Source organism: Vespula vulgaris, chromosome 4 (genome assembly GCF_905475345.1).
Source record: "Vespula vulgaris chromosome 4, iyVesVulg1.1, whole genome shotgun sequence".
NCBI lineage: Eukaryota > Metazoa > Arthropoda > Insecta > Hymenoptera > Vespidae > Vespula > Vespula vulgaris.
Window position 1 is genome coordinate 7,245,001 of NC_066589.1, and position 19,744 is coordinate 7,264,744.

At 32.4% G+C, this 19,744-nt stretch overlaps 1 protein-coding gene across 1 annotated transcript in view; it reads right to left on the bottom strand.

Annotated features, from left to right (window-relative positions):
* Nucleotides 1–19,744, bottom strand: part of LOC127063293 (division abnormally delayed protein) — a 107,571-nt gene that overhangs the window by 59,725 nt on the left and 28,102 nt on the right. Inside the window, exon 3 of the mRNA XM_050992860.1 lies at nucleotides 4,001–4,565. Coding sequence (XP_050848817.1) covers nucleotides 4,001–4,565 — 565 coding nt within the window. The remainder of the gene's footprint in view (nucleotides 1–4,000; nucleotides 4,566–19,744) is intronic.

A 19,744-nucleotide genomic window follows, 5' to 3' on the forward strand; every position in this document is an offset into this window, starting at 1 on the left:
TATTTTTTATTCTCTTTTAAAATTTTTTTTTTCCTATTTTCTTTTTTGCTTATTTCTTCTTTTTTTACAAATCTTCTCAAATTCCTTTCGTCTTAACCTACTGTTCCAACTAATATCTTGCTACTACTTCTTATAAAAACGAAAAAAAAAAAGAAAAGAAAGGAAAAGAAATGAATATAAGATATATATTGTTATATAAAAGTATTATTAAAGTTAAATATCCGTCTAATAAAATCTCTGACGAGTAATACAATAAATGATAATTATGTGAGGAATTTGATATATGTATATGTGTATCTTCAAATTTGTAATATGTCTTTCGTGATATAATCAATGAAAAATAAAAAATAAAAATGAAAATAAAAATGAAAAGGGAAGAGAAAAAATGACATGATCAGTTTTTAAAGAAATTAAGATAAAAATATATAATACGTAAACGAACGATAAAGAAACGCGTACTATAAATATGTGCATGCTAAAAAGAAAGATATGTCTTAAAAATTTCCATTCATCCTTCTATGATCTAAAAAAATTACATATACATAAACATACATACATACATACCTGCATACATACATACATACATATATATATATACACATATATAAAATGCATGCATACGTACGAATCAGTTATTTAAGAAATTATAATCAAGATCGTGTAATACGAAATGAACGATAACATGTACCAACTATATAAACGGATGCATGTGTTAAGAATAAGAAAATGTAGGTGGGTGGATGAGGGGTGAGTCGGGAACGGAGGAAGAGCATACACGCTAATGTAATCAGATTAGAGTGATTTCCACGAAGAGAGACAGAAAGAGAGAAAAAGAGAGAGAGAGAGAGAGAGAGAGAGAGATTGAACGCATTAGAATGAAATTCGCCCACGGAAGACGAAAAGTCAAGATGTTTTCCAGCTTGCTCAACCACCACTACTAACAACATCACCGCCACTATACCACCACACTACCATCACGAGTATCACTACTACCATCACGACCAACATCCAACACCTACTCAGACACGTGCGCGAACTAGATGGATATATTTATCGTTCCTATGAGCAACGTTTTCCCTCGAACGAACGTGATTCAAAGCACGAACGAATGAACACAAAACGGTAACAGACACAAAACTGGCACAAAACGTTTTACGTGAGTTAGCTAAAATCGTTCCGTTTACGAAAATCACGAATGCGAATTCGTTTTTTATCTATCCGAGGTACATACGTATAAATAAGTATAAATAAGTATAAATACGTGTATATATATATTTATTTATATATTTATTATGTTTATTATATATTTTTTTATTTTATATATATATATATATATATATATATATATATATATATATAGTATTTTGTGTATATATTTGTGTGTATACGGACATATATATACACAAGTATATCAACGACAATATCGTGCGAGCGTCCAATTTATTTTTCAATATCCCGAAAAGCAATGTGTCGTGTTTGACTTTCGAATTCAGGATTTTCGATAGATTTTTTGTTGTTCTTTTTCTACAATTTCTTTTTTTATATATATATATTTTTTTGGCAGGGAACACGCAGGGGTACGCCGAGAATAAAAATAAAACAAACGAGGTGAAGAGAGAAGGAAAAGAAACAGGAAAAAGAAAAAAAAAACAACATAATACACCATCGAAACCACCGATCGCGCTTTTTCTGTAAAGCAAATATTTCCTATCAAATCGTGTGTTCTTTCTCATAGCACGAAGAAACTATATATATATATATATATATATATATATATATATATATATATATATATATATATATGGCGCACATACATACATACATACATACATACATACATACATATGTATCTACCTAATACTTTTTTTCACGATATGCCATTCGAACGACACCAACGAAATATCCTATTTTTGTTTCATCGGACTACGCGTTCGTTTTTTGATTTCTTTCTTTCTTTCCTTTTTTTTCCTTTTTTCTTTTTTTTCTATTTCGTTGTCCTATTTCATTGTTATCCTACCATGTGCACACGAGTTTAAATACACTATAAAGGACTCTGATATTATGCCACGAGCCAGCACGTGACCGTGAAGAAAATTTGTATTATTTGTGTATTAGAATAAAATTACTAGAATAGAACTACTCGAAGAGATATATAATGTGTAGAGAATAATAATCAAGTTGTAAGATTATGCTTTCTCTCTCTCTCTCTCTCTCTCTCTCTTTCTCGCACACTCGAATAAATGTGAAGATGAGGCATCACGAGATAGTGGTAACTCGACTTGACGATGTACATACGTAACATTTGCAAAGTGGGTCACAGTGCTATAAATGTTTATGAATCGTATTCATCATTATAAACCTTTAAAGCCGGCAAACCTTCGTCTTCTATGTATAATACCGATTGGATAAGGAATCTTTGATCGGTATATATTATACATATGTATATAGTTCAAAGACGCGATCTTATAAGACCACAAATACCTATCTACTAACAAATAAATCTGTCAAATTGTTGAGAATATACCCATACAGATTTCTATTCAATCGATATCCTCGCCAAAATTCTCCATCTTTATTTTCACCTTACTCGACAAGATCTATGTGTATGCGTATACTCGTATATATATATATGTGTGTGTACGTTATAATGATTCATGAAAATATTCGAACAACGCGAGTGATGTGTTTATGATCAATCGTCGACTGTCTATATCGATTGAATATATATATATAATAAAATGTGATTTTTCAAAAGCAATTTTCTTATCGGAAGGATTCTTTATATTAAGATTAACTGTCTTAACATTTAACATTTATATCATACAATTTTATATACATATATATTGCAATTTTAATATGAAAAAAAAAGAAAAGAAACAACACACACACACAAGTTAGTCTAATAAAAGTTTGGATCTGATTGATTTTTAAAAATCATTTGCAATAAAAAATTTTTTTTGACCCACCTACCCCTATATATATATATATATATATATATATATATATACACACACACAAACACACATTTATATTTTACTCGACGTTCGAATATCTTCCCCTAGTTATCGTATCCATACTATCAAATGCTTCCCTTATCGAACGAGAGATGAACGATAAACAGAATGCAAATCCCATTTGGGTTCCAATAAATCAATTCAGAAATCTAATCCGTAGTAAAACAGAGTGACGAACGTAACTTCCTCGTACAAACCACACGGCGAATTATATATACGGTCAAAATCAATATGGCGGGGGAAGGGAGAAGGAGAAGGGGAGAGGAAGAAGGGGAGAGGGTTAGAATGTCTCCCCACCCCTCTGTTTTAGTCGTGATTAGGTGAAATAAATGAAATTGGTTTAAGGTTTCGGAGATTTATCAGATTCGATGGTCCAAATTCCAATCCGTGTTGTCGATACGAAATAGAAAATTTTACTTATCCAGAATTTATTACGGTATATATTTATAGCATAATATGTATGTATGTGTGTACGTATATTTAATATTTAAACGCGAATATAATACGACGATTACGATTAAATACGAAAATAGATTAGATATTCGTTTTCGACGATAGATCACGTTCGCCTCGGTAATCGTAAAATATAATAGTAGGAATTATAATTGTGATTAAATCACTTATACGGGCTGTTCCGATTGAGTAAACTGCAAAATCTCTAATGCGAAAGAAACTTAATAATAATATAATCGATTCGAATCTCTATAAAATGGATACATAACGCGTTGCTTTTTGTACAGTAAATGATAAAACGTTCGTAAAAATTCGTTCGCATTTTATAAAAATCTATCTTTATATTCGTCGACGTTTAACATATAATAAATAATTACTCCGATATCGATTAACGAGCATTTCGATATACAGATATTTCGTATGTAATATAATATATCGAAAATAAATAAATCAATTTTATATATACATATGAAAGATATGTAATATTATTATTAAAATTATTGACTAACTTTAAATTACTGACTTATAATTACCTCATAACGTTCGTGCAGAATCCACTGCAAGGTCTTATAGTAGCACCGATTCCGTTGCAACGTGGACAATAGGTCATCCTAAGTAGGGCGTTGTAGCATGATTCTTGTTGTGGACTGGTGCCAGAAAATAAAGCGCTGTCGGTTCTATCTAAGACGGTTTTGCCGAGCGTCAACGCCTGGATAAGAACTCTCGTAGCCTCGAGACTCTTTCCTACGACCCTTGAAATTTGTTTTGGTACGTCACCGAACGGTTGAACCTCGTCGATCGTTTCGTAGAGGCAAGATTTGAATTTATCCGTGAAATCGTCCTTTCCTGGATTAACTGCGTGATGATAAGCAACCGGGAACAATCGTGAGAAAAACTCGAGGAAACGTTCGTGAAGAAGCTCCCGCGTCAATGGCTGTTGCAAACTGTCTGGCGTGTTACTAGGTGACACGTAGTCTATCATAGCTTGGTACAGTGCTCTGATCGATGGTTTACTCTGAGCTGCCATCGATCGGTATACTTGATCGAAGAGGGTCAGGGTCTTGTTCTCCGACTGCTTCGCCAATGTCGTTACGGTTTCTGTAAACAAAAAGTGGGACATCAGGTTTTTCCTAAGAGGATCTTTTTTTCTTTTATTTTCTTCCTTTTTTTTCTTTGCTTTCGAGGGTAGGGCTCTTGGAAAGAGACAGATGGTTATTTGATATTGTTTTCTTTTTTTTTTATCAGGGATAAAAGTAATATCGTATTTCTTAATTTCTTAATTATAAATTTTTGTTATATATATATATATATTTATATATGTATGTATATATTTAATATAATAATATGATTTTATTAATGTTATTTCTATTTAATTATTGCACATTATATTAATATAATAAATATATATTTAATGCAAGTATATATATATATACTTATATATGTACAATATATATATATACAAACACACACATATATATATATATATATATGTTTGAAAATCAAAGAACATCCATGTAAACCCGATGATAGATCGGACGACGACACGGTCATTGCACTTATCGAAGCATTATAACGAAAAAGAAAGGCAAATATTAACTCGTAAAAGAAGGAAAAAAGGAGAGAAGGAAGGGAGAAAAAGAGAGATAGAGACAGAGATAGAGATAGAGAAAGAGAGAGAGAGAGAAAGAGAGAGAAGAAGGAAGGAAGGAAGGAAGGAAGGAAGGAAGGAAGGAAGGAGGTAAGAGGAGAAACGATGTACTCTAACGATAGTTTCTGTGTAAACTAGGGAGGAGACCGGTACCCATAACCTTCTCGGACGATGACTAAGAACAAATTGCCGGAGTAAGGAGGAGACTGAGTGGCGTTACCCTCTTCTTCTTTCTCTCACTCTCCCGATCGATTCTACCGGCACGAAATACCTCGTCGTAAGAGAGAAAGAGAAAGATGTATATATATATATATATATATATATATATATGTATGTATATAAAGGGAATGGTAAGAGGGTAGACGAAGAAAGAGAGAAAGAGAGAGTGAAATAACATGGAGGTTGTATTCGCCATCTTTCTTCATCTCAGTACTTCGAAATGCCATCCTTCTCTAGAGTCTGTCTGCCTGCTGACATATACATATACATTCATATATATATATATATACACACAATGTATATATATATATATATATATATATATATATATATATATTATGGTCCATTCTGCGATACGCAGCCTCTGCATTCCTCCCGTCGTCGGTCATTTTATTTTAGCGCCACCGTGTGGGAAGAGTGAAAAGGGAGAAGGGAACAGTCACCTTTCTCTCCCACTCTTCCTTTCTCTCTCTTTCTCTCTTTCTCTCTTTCTCTCTTTCGCTGTCATTCCCTCTCCTTTCTCGTTTCTTTCTTCCTTGCCGGTTTCTACTCCCAGTCAAATTTCCCGAGTCATCCTGCGAGCTGATTTCTTTCCATCCTCTTTCTCTTTCTCGCCATCCACCCACATCCACCCCCGTCTCCACCCCTCCATCCCTCTCTCCGTTAACGCTTTACTTCGTCCCTCTCTTAAATTCCGAGAATATAAAGTCGTTTCGTTTAACGAGTCTCATCAAAAGTAGCAAGTACTTTTATATTCCACTTCGATATACATATATACCGTATCGGTAATTTCTCGAACGCCAAACGATGAACGAAAATAAAAGAAAAGGAAGGAAGAATGAAAAAGGAGCAAAAATTAAAAAAAAAAAGGAAAAAAGAATTGGAAGAGGAAGAAGAAGAAGAGGAGGAAGAGGAGGAAGAAAATTTTGTTCGGAAATGTTTAAGATTAAAATACGTTATCATTTTCGAAGAAAGAAACAAGAAAGTTTTCGCGACTTCTCAATTGACGAGGGAATCGAGAGAAAAGAAAAAGAAATAAAAACGAAAAAAAAAAAAGAAAAAGAAAGAAACAGTTGGAGAAAGAGCGTAAGAATAGAACTTCCGTATTAGCTCGATTATTTATATCCACATTCTCGATCTAGTTTCTTAATTCCACTGGAAAGACACAGAGAAAGAGGAAGAGAAAGAGAGAGAGAGAGAGAAATAGGGAGAAACCATGTAATAGATTCCATTCCCCCTTCTCTCTCTCTCTCTCTCTCTCACACACACTCTCTTCCTCTTTCTCTCTGTCTTTGCTTCTCCCCTTTCCAACTCTATACTTGCTCCTTATGAATAACATCGATTTAAAACTTTAGTCGTAGCCTGGTTATTATCTTTGCTACCGAATTACATTCTACGTCTATGTCTTATTATCTTTTCTTAAGATTATCTGATCGTTATGCAACTTTTAATTCCTATTCCACAATTCATATATATATATATATATATATATATATATATATATATATATATATATATATATATATGAAATAATAACAAATAAATAACATTACAATTATCAATATTTTGTATACAAATAAATTGACCTTTCAGTAACATTTTTATTCAGAATATTTCTATCGAAAATGATAATTATTAATGAAAACAATACAATACTTTAAATACAATACTATTGTATATAGTTTACTATAGTATTATTCGCTTATATACATATTGTTTATTTACGTCCAAAATATTACAAATTCCATTACTTATCTACCAATACAATATATATATATATATATATATATATATATATATATATACATACACATATATATACTCTTCCTCTTTCTCTAACCGTTTCTCTTTAATTTACATTTTCAATTCTTCGTCGAATTTGAGACACGCAAGAGTAAGTTCGAACGGTGCTAAACATCGATGGTGGTCAAAAGAGGAGAAAGAAAAAAAGAAAAAAGAAAGAGAACAAGAAAAAAGGAAACAGAAAGAGAGATGAAAATAAAAATAAAAAAAGGTGCACCCTTCGTACCTTTAGGAAGTTTGGTGAAGAGAAAGAGAATGAGGATGAAGAAGAAGAAGAAGAAGAAGAAGAAGAAGAAGAGGAAGGAAAAAGAGGAAGGGAAGAAGAAGAAATAGAAGGAGAAGGAGAAGAAGGAGATTGAAGAGATGGTCGAAGAAGAGAAGGAGTTGGATAAAGAGGAAGAGAAGATGGAGGAGTAAGAGTAGGAGGAGGAGAAAGAGGAGAAAGAGGAGGAAGAGAAGGAGGAGAGGTTGTGCAAAAGGCACGTGGGAACTCTCCCATGTAACGTCGTCGATGCCAGTGGCGAAGCCGGTCCAAGACCTTGATACGAACCAAACGAATCTCGGACGAATTCAAAACTACAACACCGACCACTTTCCACCATACATGGCAACTTGCCGACGTTCACTATCTCTTTCTTTCTTTCTCTTTCTTTCTCTTTCTTTCTCTGGTTCTCTATCTCTGTCTATATTTATATATATATATATATACATATGTGTGTGTGTGTGTATCTTTTTCTGTTTCTTTCTCACTCTCGAGCAAGAGCACGCGTACCTTCGAGAAAAGGACATCGAAGGTGGCCACGAATGATAAATAACGAGGGAAAGAAGACGAATGGAAAATGCCGATCGTACCAATCATGGCAAATCCAGTCAAAGGTATTATGTATTCGAGAGGAAGGGGAAAAAGAAGGTAGGAAAAGAAACGAAAAAGAAAAAAGAAATGGACCATACAATTTTGAAATACCGATTATTTCGACTGCATGCAGTATAGGTGTAATTTATTTTTCAGAAAGAAAGAAGAAAGGATGCAGAGAGAGAGAGAGAGAGAAAGAGAGAGAAAATTCAGAAAAAGAAGAAATGGACCATATAATTTTGGAATACCGAAATGGACTGTAATATGATGTAGTATAATTTATTTTTTAAGAAGGAAAAGAAAAAGAGAAGAAAGAGAGAAATAAAAAAGAAAAATGAGAGAATATAAAAAAAACTTAGGAAGAAAAGGTCCGTATAATTTTCAAATAGATATTAAATAGATAATAATAGAGATTAAATAAAAAATAGATATTAAATTATCCGGTACATATAATTACTTTTCCTCTCTGCTTCTTTCTCTTCTCTTTTAAACACAAGTTTCTTTTTCTTTTTTCATGACACATTAATTGGAGAAAATAATCAAAAGCAAAAAAAAAAGAAAAAAGAAAGAAAATAAAAAGAGAAAAAAATGTTTGATCATCAAGAAACGAGGTCGAACGAATATCTCGTATCTTACTACGTGCTCGAGACTAATCATTGCACATGTATGTACCTATGTACCTACGTACGTAAATAATAAATAATAAAATAATGTTGAAAGTAAATTGCTATATCTTTTCTGTATCTTGTACGATGTATATAGTCAGCTTATCTTGAAATTTATATCCCTGATATTCTTAGGGAAGTCAAAAGGGACAAAAATATTAAGTGAAGGTGTGAAAACTAAGGAAAGGGCAGGTGCAACGGATAGATAAAAGCAGATACCACTGAACGAATCTCTTGTATTTCAGAGTATATATATATATATATATATATATATATATATATATCTTTATCTCTATCTCTACCTCTATATGTCGAGGACGTTCTACTGCCTCTTGAAGAACTCTTGTTCGTACTTAATTATAGATACGTTCGGGAAGTAAGAAAGAAAGAAAAAGAGTATGTGTGTGTGTGTGTGTGTGTGTATTAGAGAGAGAGAGAGAAGAAACACTTGAAGAGAGTTCAACACAACAAGGTCCTCCGAATCGTTTCAAGTGTTTCCAAAGTGCATCGAACGCGTGCACTTCCTTCGATAAGATAGAATAATTACGGTAGGAGAACGTAAGAAGTTTCTACTTTAAATTTTAAATTGGTAACAACGTCGTCGAAAAGTATAGACCACCTTTTTAACCTTACACTTTCCATAGTGTATCACTGCCCGTTGATAGAACCGTTCAATTATTTATACGGGTTGGTCAATAAACGATAATCGAAAAATGTTTTTTTATACATGGTCGGGTTAAAAGTTCTTAAGTGGAAAGACCCCTCGAAAGTACCTAGATCATTTTTTAAAAATTCTCTTTTTATCGAGATTGAATTAATCCGTATAAATATTTTTTCTTTTATTTAATCGATTTAATAAATGATAAGAAAGTTCGCGTATTTTTGAGAAAAAAAGAAATTATGAAAAAAAATATACTGTAAATGTACTACAAATATACTATTATTTATAGTATAAATATAATATAAAACATAATAAAACATATCTAAAAATGTTTCGATAAAAAAATCGTAATCGACTTTTAAAAATCTACAAAAATACTTTTGGTCCACCTTGAAAGTATAGTTGATATCAACCTGTATTAAAAATTTCGACATTACTTATTGGCCAATCATGTAATAACTGTGTCTCGTTCCAGTTCTCGCTAAATATAGATACACACTCGTATATATGTTTTTTTTATTGGCCTTATTTGCACAATAAAAAAGAAAGTAGCGCGATAAAATGATCGACTTACTTACGTATTGTCAACTCAGATTTTTTTTAAAACTCGTTTCAGTAGTAACTTGCAGTAAGGTGAAAGTTACCACCAGTAGTACTGTACAAAAATTAGTTTGATGGTTTTCCGTTTCTAAAAAAAAAAAAAAAAAAAAAAAAAATAAAAAAAAAAACAGGGAGAGAAAGAGACAAGTAATATTCAATTTCAACAGTAATGAGAATATATTTATCAATAAATAATATTCTACAACATACAACTCGTTAATATATTTAGTTTTGCAAATCAATATTTAACATGTGCCGACAAACACGAGAATCATTTCGTATTCCATTATTTTTCTTATCTTTTTTCTTTTTCTTGTTCTTTCTTTTTTTCTGTAATTACTTTTCTGATTATAGAAGGTAATCTCTTCGGAAAATATATTTTTCCGATGTAATATAAAAATTCATCGCAAAGCAAGATTAAAGATATCATTCACGAAATTTTTTTCTTGTTCCTTTCTATTTCTTTGTTTTCTTTTTCTGCCTCTCTCTCTCTCTCTCTTTTTTTTTTTTTATGTAATTTAAAACAACACGTAAATCATATATAACAATTAAAATTCAATTCCAATCGAAATTAGTATGAACTCGTATTGTATAATTAGAAACATAGAAAAAAAAACAAGAGAGAAAAAAAAGAAATGAAAAAAAAAGAATAAAAAACAGACATAATTATATAGTCTTGTGTAATCTAATTTCTCCCCATAAAATTCTTTCTCACGTGAAGGAACGATTAGAGAAACGCATGGTAAACGACATAGAACCGTTCGTTCCGCGCGGAGACATGGAACAAATCGTGTCTCGTTAAAACCAGTGGTAGGGATAAACTAATCTGTGTGGAATCTGGACGATTCGTCGTCGTGCTTCGTCGACGTCTTCTAATAAATTGATGCGAAGATTGAAGGAACGAAGAAAAAGAGAATTAATAATGATAATAATAATAAGAAAAAGAATAATAATAATAAAAATGTTAAATAATGAAAATATTAAATAAAAAATCAAATATAAAATAATATATAAATATATAAAATATAGAATAATTTATAAATAAATGTTACTACTTTAAAGTTAAATAGACACGCTAATATAAATAAAAAAATTGTATAAATGGCCATATGTTCTATTACCCTATATATCTTACAATTAATTTTTGAATTATATTATATATATACATATATTGCAAATAATTTAAATTATATATCAAAATATATTGAATGTAAATTTACTATAAGTTAAATAACAGATACATATATACGATAATTTGAAATTATATTTTTAAGGTACAAGAAGAAAAAGAGAGAAAAGAAAGGAAAAGAGAGGGGTTGGTATGGAAAGAGATATCAATGGATGGAGTAGCGTGGGCTCGCCCACTAAAAGTATAAACACTCGGTCACGGAGGAAGTGCGTTTTCCGCGGCTATCGAAAATAGAAGCGACTAGCTCGAGAGATCTAGGCACCAGGTTGCCGAGGCAACGACACGTGCTAACACGACTATCTATCTCTATCTATCTCTATATCTCTATCTCTATTTCTCTTTCTTTTTCTCTCACTCTCTCTTTCTATGCCTATTGCTCTTATTCCTTCTACTTCCTCTCGTATTTTCTCTCTCTCTTTTATTCCATATTACTATATTTCTCTAATACACATTTTCATTCTCGTTACATACATATGCATCTCTTTGTCTTTCATATTCTCTTTAGATTTATCTTTGTTCATTGATTCTCAATTCTAACATATTTTCATCTTTCTAAATTATTCATTCCTCTCTCTCTCTCTCTCTCTCTCTCTCTCTCTTCAGTTTTCCTGAAATTACCGTTGCATCGTCTTCCATAGACAAGTTTCTACTGATTTACCTACATATATATACACACACACGCGCACCCACAAAAGTACCTACATATGTACACATGTATGTAATATGTACGCTCGAGCGTAAAGTCGTGCCACGCGAAATTCGCAAAGAGAAACGCGATATAACAAGAGAGTAGAGAGGATGCTGGGGGTCTACGTGAATACGCGCCCTCTCTTCGAGTCTTCTTGATCTTTCACTCTCTCTCTCTCTCTCTCTCTCTCTCTCTCTCTCTCTCTCTCTCTCTCTCTCTCTCTCTCTCTTTCTGCCCTTGGGTCGAGTTCAACCTCTTCTTCCTCCTTCTCTTCCTCAGCTTTGTATGTTGCAAGAGAGCGTCTTTATATTCAGGCATGTGCGAGAAAGGGGTGGGTGGCTTTATCGGATAGCAAACTCTACCGCCCTCCTTCGTGCAAATCCGAAAATCTTCTACATCTTCTCTGTACTATACTCACTCTCTCTTTCTCTCGTTCTTTTTTTGTCTCATTCTTTTTTCTATCTCATTCTTTTTCTCTCATTTTTCCACTCTCTCTCTCTCTCTCTCTCTCTCTCTCTCTCTCTTTCTTTTTCTTTCTTTCTCTCTTTCTGTCTCTCTCTTTCTTTCACACTCTCCATTACTCCGTTTTTCACCCTTTCTCTTTCTCTCTTTGTCACACTTTTCTTTCTCTTTCCCTTTTTCTCCTTCTCTCAGTAAATTTCTCTCTTTCTTTCTCTTTCCCCCCTTTTTTTTCTCTCTTTTCGTTTCGAGATTCTTTCCATTAGTTTTCCTTTTCTCGTCTTCGCGCGAATTACGTGTAAAACGTCTAGAAACGCGAACCCGTTCAAAACCGTTTCCTCAGAAAATATTTCTCTATCGAACTTGTGTATACGCGGTTCATCCAAAAATTACGAATATACAGGGCGAATATATATATGTAGATGGCGTCCACCTATAATTCAATTTAAAAAAAATATTTTCCGTGAATAATCTACCATAGTCGAATAACAAATTAACGGAATATATGTATGTATGTATTTCGATGTTTCTAATACCACGGAAAATTTTCTAACGTTAGAATTACTACGCCAGAGTTTCTTACGATTCTCTCTGTAGAAATTATGAGGAGAGTGATTGAGGCATACGATAATTCAGTTTAAAAACATATTGATGGTGAATTATGTACGCGTCATAGCCCTATAACAAATTAACAAAATATACTTCTCTGTTTATAATGCAGAAGGAAAATTTTCAAACAAGAGAGAGAGAGAGAGAGAGAGAGAGAGATCAAAAGAATTCGCAATTTAATACGATCATATACACTATACACGTGTATTTATGTATTTATGTATTTACGTGTACATACATACAATCTCATAATATCGATGATGTGTATACGATTCACGTAAGAACTACGAAGCGTGGTGAATTTTTCGATAATTTAATTAAAAAAATAAAAAAAGAAAACGAAAAAAAAAAGATGGATCATGAATTACGTATTACAATTTAATAACGAATTAACGAAATATATTTCGTTTTTTCTAATCCCAAAAAAAATGTTCGTACTAGAGAAAGAAAAAGAAAGAGAGATGGATAGAGAATGCGTTATTCGATTCGTACGTATATATGTATCGTTATCGAATTAGAAATCGAAAGATCGAAAAGTGGAATATTAAAAAAAAGTGATCTCGCTTGCAAACAGTTGATGAAAGAAATTTAAATGTTAATAAAAACTGATGGGGTAAGCACAAAAACAACAAAGAGAGAAAGAAAGGGAGAGAGAGAGAGAGAGAGAGAAGATAATAAAAGGGTACCACATAATAGTTAATTACTCCAACTTTTTATCCGTTTGTCTTTCCACAGAGCCTGCTAGAATTAAAACCGAGGGACGTGCAATGGGGATATCTTTCCGAACGAAAAAGAATAAAGGCGGAATGAAATTTTACGGGGTAGCGCATTTTTATCGAGAAACTCGACGAAACGTTAATTAAACGATCGACCGATAACTTTCTTGTAATACCGTTTCGAAATGACAGGGGTACTTTTTTTTAATTTTTTTTTTTATTTTTTCCCCAACCCTCTTTCTTCCTTTCTCTCTCATCCTCTCTTATTTCTTTTAACGAACCGCTTTAAAAGAAATATCGAAGCTATTATCTCTCTTTCTCTCTCTTTCTTTATTTCAGAATTATGTCGTATAACTAAGCCTTCGTTGTAACAGATTAGCTGCGAGAGAAGAAGACATAAAATGAGAGAAAAAGAAAAGAAAAAGAAAAAAGAAGAAAAAAAAGACAGGCAGAGAGAGAGAGAGAGAGAGAGAGAGAGAGAGACAAACTCACAATCAGTGAAGAGAAGAAAGACAAGAATAAGAAGAAGAGGAAAGGAAATAAAAGAGAGATGGGATCGTAAGCTAACGGAGACATGGGTTATCTCCCTTATCTCGAGCTTAACCAGCCGTTTAGCTTCGTTTTCGCGCGCACACGTATGCATTATATATATACATGTGTGTGTATATATATATGTATACATGTAATATATGTACTACGAACCTTTTTACAATGGTTCTACCGTAATCGGTCTCTCTCTCTCTCTCTCTCTCTCTCTCTCTCTCTCTCTCTCTCTCTGCTCTATTTATAAGATTGCAATTTATTATACGATTATCGGTTATCATTCATATGCGAGAAATCGTACGATTGTAATAAAAACTGAATAATAAAAAAATTGCAATGAGAATAACTTTGTCAAAAGAATTTCTGTTTTTTCTTCCTTTATCTCTTTTTTTTTTTGTTTGTTTTTTTTTTCAATATTTATTAGTAGATATTTATTGTATGAATTATGCAGTTATCTTTTTTGTTTGCGAGAAATCTTATAAGAAAATTGTAATGAAAATTCTAACGAGAGAAGTGATTACGTATAAAACACTTCTTCTTCTTATTCTCCTTTTTTCTTTTTTCTTCAAGCCGATCTACTTGTTATTAAATCCTACGAATCTTACAGAAACGTATAATGAGAAAAACTCGATGAGAATCGATTATTTTTCGTAGAAAATGACTTTGAATCGTCGACTCGCAGTGCGAATTGTAAGGTAATAAGGAAATAAGATCTTGCGAGGTGCAAAGGAAGGGGATTCGTCAAGGACGAAAGGGATATTATCGAACGTAGACAATCGAACGAATTTAAAGGGAAATATTTAAGAGAAAAACTCGCGTAGAAGAGAATCGTGGAGTAGAGAGAGCACGTCTCTCCCATGTATGTACAAACACACGCGCACACGCACACGCACACACATATATACACGGGGGGGGGTAGGTCTCTTACACGTAATACCTACAGATTATAGGGTTCCCTTTTAGAAAGCCATAGGTCAGGTCTATAAAGTCGCTACTTAACGATGTCCTATCGTATCGTAAGGTATCGCTTTAATGGCAGCTTTAACGGTACTGTAATTACAGCGTAAAGTGACTTCTCTTAAAGTAAGTAGGTTGAACTGTAGAAAAAGAGAGAAGGAGAAAGAGAAAGAGAAAAAGAAAGAGAAAAAGAGAAAGAGAAAAAGAGAAAGAGACATTTATCGAAAAACTTTTCTATCTCTTTCTCTCTCTCGCTCTCTTTCTGAAGATACTTATCGTCGTCTTGGTGAAGACAGAATCGTTGAAACCAAGAAAGATTTCAATAGATACTTTTCTTTTTATCCACCCTTCCTTTTCCTTCTCTCTCTCTCTCTCTCTCTCTCTCTCTTATTCTCTTTCTCTTTCTCTCTATCTCTTGTTCTTTCTTTCTTCCTTCCTTTCTTTCTTTCTTTTTTCCTTTTCTTTTCTTTTTTTTTTTAGAGGACACAACGGAGGCCGCGTGGATCATTAGAGATAAGAGTGGACTATTGTCCGCGTACAAACGTGACTCGTATGAGATATAGGATAAGAAGGATCGAACAAAAGGAAGAAAGAGAGAGAGAGAAGGTTGAAGTAAGAAGCTGCAAAGCTGCTTCTTCTTCTTCTTCTTCTTCCTCCTTCACCTTCTTTACCTCCTTCACCTCCTTCACCTCCACCTTCTCCTCATTTTCCTTCTTCTCTTCCTCATCTTCTTCTATCATCCATTCCCTTTCCTTCTTTACCTCTCTTCCCTCCCATCGACAATCCTCAAACCCCTCACCCTGCAACTGCAATTAATGGCTCTCGACGGTGTTAATCGTCACGTGCAATTTAATGTCTCGAGAATTTAAGCTACCACTTAAATGCATTCGTATCTTTGAAAACTACGAGACAGACAGATAGTGAGAGAAAGTGAATGAATGAAAAAGAAAAGTGTGTTAAGTATCAAAGTATCAAAATGTAATCTTACGTTTTTTTCCTCATGATTGTAATTTTCCATCAATAATTTTTTTATTTGATAACATTGGACTCGTAATTGGATGGTTATGAATCGAGGACGAAGTAAAATAAAAAATGGACAATATATAAATTCAAAGGAAATATACGAATGAAAAAAAAAATGAGATAAATAATTACTCGACGATCGTAATCATCGTTCCATTAAATGAAGAAAATGTGTATCAGCTTTTTGATAACCATTCAATTCGAAATAAATTTGTGAGTAAATCAAATAAAAGAAGATAAGTAAAAAGAAGAAAAAAAAAAGTAAATCTTCTACAATCGTCCTACACTTTTCTTATTACGAGAAAATAATTTCTATCAACTTTTTGATAATCTACGATTTCGTATTTGTAACAAAATGTAAAAAAAAAAATCCACGATCTTCGACGATCGAGATTTATTACTAGAGTAGATAATTTGTATCAATTTTTTTTTTTTTTTTTAATAATCATCCATTCGTAAATAAAGCAAAATGGAAAAGGAAAAAACCAAAAATAAATAAATAAATTAATCAATCAATCAATCAACCAATCAATCAATTATTGAATTAATTAAATAAATAAATAAACGAGAAAGAAAGAAATGCAATAAAAAGAAAGAAAAGAAAAAAGAAAATCCTTCGATAATCGTGACAAGTTATCTTTTCTTCGCGCTTAGTAACCTGTCGCTGGACTTCTCTCTCTCTCTCTTTTTCTATCTTTCTCTTTCTTTCTTTCTCGTCGGCACAGGTGATTTGAATCGCACCTGCTTCGATTATCGATCGAGAGCGATGTATCAATTCGTTCCGCGTAATAGACAATGGCCGCGGGAACGCGATACCCACGATGAATCATAGTTAAAAGTCGTCCCACGATTTTCACGCCCATGCGTTCTGCATTCGTACCTCGCGTTAAATAATATCGCCGATCGAACTTCTCCTCGATCGATTCATCGATTTATCGATTAGTATAATAGATACGTAAATACCTGTATATATATACATACATACATTTTCATTTCTTTACGAATAATAAAATGAAAAGGAGAAAGAAAAAGAAAGAAAAATTATGGGAGCGTTAACTCGTAATGAAGGAATAAAAAAAATATGTTTTTATAGAAAATTAAAATTTGTTTTATTCGTTCGTTCGTTCGTTCGTTTGTTTGTTTTTCTTATTTTTACGGAGATAAAGAAATTTGTTTTTCTTTGTTTCCATAGCACGCAACAATGACGGAATAAAACGCGTAACGTTTGCTAAGTTAGCACGAGGGGAGATCCCAATCAAAGTAGAATCAAATCATCGCCCGAATTAGCATTACTTTACGACGTAATCCTCGAGAAAGAGAAAGAGAAAGAGAAAGAGAGAGAAAGAGAGAGAGACGCTATCGGACAATGTTAGGAAATAGAAATACAGAATTTTCATGGAACGAATGGAATGAGTTATCTGGATCGTGTTCGACGAATTCTATTAATAATTATCACGACATCCACGATATTATTATTCGTGCAAAAATAAAAAAAGAAGAGAGAATAGAAAAAAAATTAAATTAATTTAAATTAAATTAACCGAGAAGAAGAAGGAAAGAAAAAGAAAGAGAATGAAAACAGAAAAAAAAACGGGACGCAAAAACAAAGAAATAGATAAAATACTTGATATGAACCAGCTCGAAATTATTGAATAGAACGTGCAGTAGGATATTAAAAAGAGAGACGCAATCCGGGCGGTATTAGAAAATAGAAATACAGGAGGTTTCATCGAACGAGTGAAACGAGTTATCCGGATAATGTTCGACGAATTCTATTAATAATTATCACGACATTCGCGATATTATTATTCGTGTAGAAATGAAAAGAAAAAGAAAAAAAAAGAAGAAAGAAAGAAAGAAAAATGAACGAAAGGAAAAAATTTCATTGAATTAAATTAAAGAAGAAAAAAGAAAAAAAAAAGAGAAAGAGAAAAGAAAAGAAAAAAGGACAAAAAAAATCAAAGAAACGGAGAAATAAATAAAGTAAAATACTTGATATGGTTCAAATCGAAATCATTCAATAGAAGATAGATATTCAAAAGAGATAACGAGATAAAGAGATAAAGAGAAAGATAGAGACAGAGACAGAGACAGAGACAGAGAGAGAGAGAGAGAGAGAGAGAGAGAGACAGACAGAGAGAAACGAAGAGGAAACACGCTGGCAATTTCTGCTTGGACGCGTGATCTCCGAAGACGGACGATTGGGATATTATATCGGAAGAATCGAATTGCTATGCAAAGCACGCTTTCTACGTGGGCATCTTGGGCATTGGTATGATCGGCATCGAGTTATGTCTACGCATCGATATGCATCCGAGCAAGGAGAGAGACACCCGATGTCGGACTTCCGCAGAAAAGGGTAGAGATCACAGCGAATTGGACGATCAAAAATTGACCTTCTGCCTTTGATTTCCACCTTTTTTCAATTTTGTTTTCTTTTCTTTTCTTTCTTTCATCTTTTCTTCTTTTCTTGTTTCACTGAGAAAAACTAGAAACTTCGAATCTATCTTCATCCTTCCAAGAATAAAATCTATGAGGACATTTATTATTTTATTTTTTTTTATCGAAGGATTTCTTATGTTAATTCAAAAAAAAAAAAAGAAAAGAAAGGAAAAGAAAAAAGTTTCTAAGCTTGTGCTTTTGTAATTTGAAAAGAAAATGGTGGAAAGAAAAGGAAAGAAAGAGAAAAATTAGCATACGAGAAGAAGTCTCGGAAAATAATTATTGAAATCATCTGGTAACTTTTGATCTACCATTGTATTAAAAGAAAGTGAGTTAAAAAATTAAATTGATATGAAATAAATGAAAGAAAAAAAAAAAAAGATTTTATACGTGCGTACGTGTATATATATTTCAGTTCCTTTGCATCTTTTTCATAACTTTTGATCCACCCTTTTATACGGATATATATATATATATATATATATATATATATATATATATATATTGGAGATCTTTTTTTATCTTCGGAAAGATATTCTGAATATACAAACATTTCTTAACTCGTTTAAATTTTTTTTATAACTTGTAAGATCCACCCTGTATATACACGAGAGAATTATCTATCTTAAAGATATCTTGAAACTTTGAATCAAATTTAAATATTTATATTTTATATATATATATATATATACACATAAAATAAAAGTCATATCTTATCCGATAAAAATTTAAGTATAATACTTAGTTTCTAATGTTACATGCAACGAAACACATTTCTTCACTTTTGAAACGGGAGAATAAAGAGAGAGAGAGAGAGAGAGAGAGAGTAGAAGTTAATAAATTATCATGATCACAGGCGTAACGCAATATTTTCGTGCAAGCTTTTTTCTCGCTGAGCGAGAATGCGATAATAAGAGAAAAAAAAAAAGAAAGCAAAAAGAATGTGTATAGATATATCAAAGTATTATACATACATATGTGAATATGTATCCCATGTAACACTGGATGATACTACGATTAGATTATTTAGCATTTTCAGTTGACTCTTTTAACGAAATCTTTTCTTCTTTTGTACTATTGTTTTATGTTAAAAAAAAAAAAAAAGAAAAAAAAAGGAATGAAAAAAAGGAAGAAAAAAAAGAAATCATTTATGTTTCGTATATAGATCATCGAAGCGTACGTACGATTGTGTTCACCGTTCG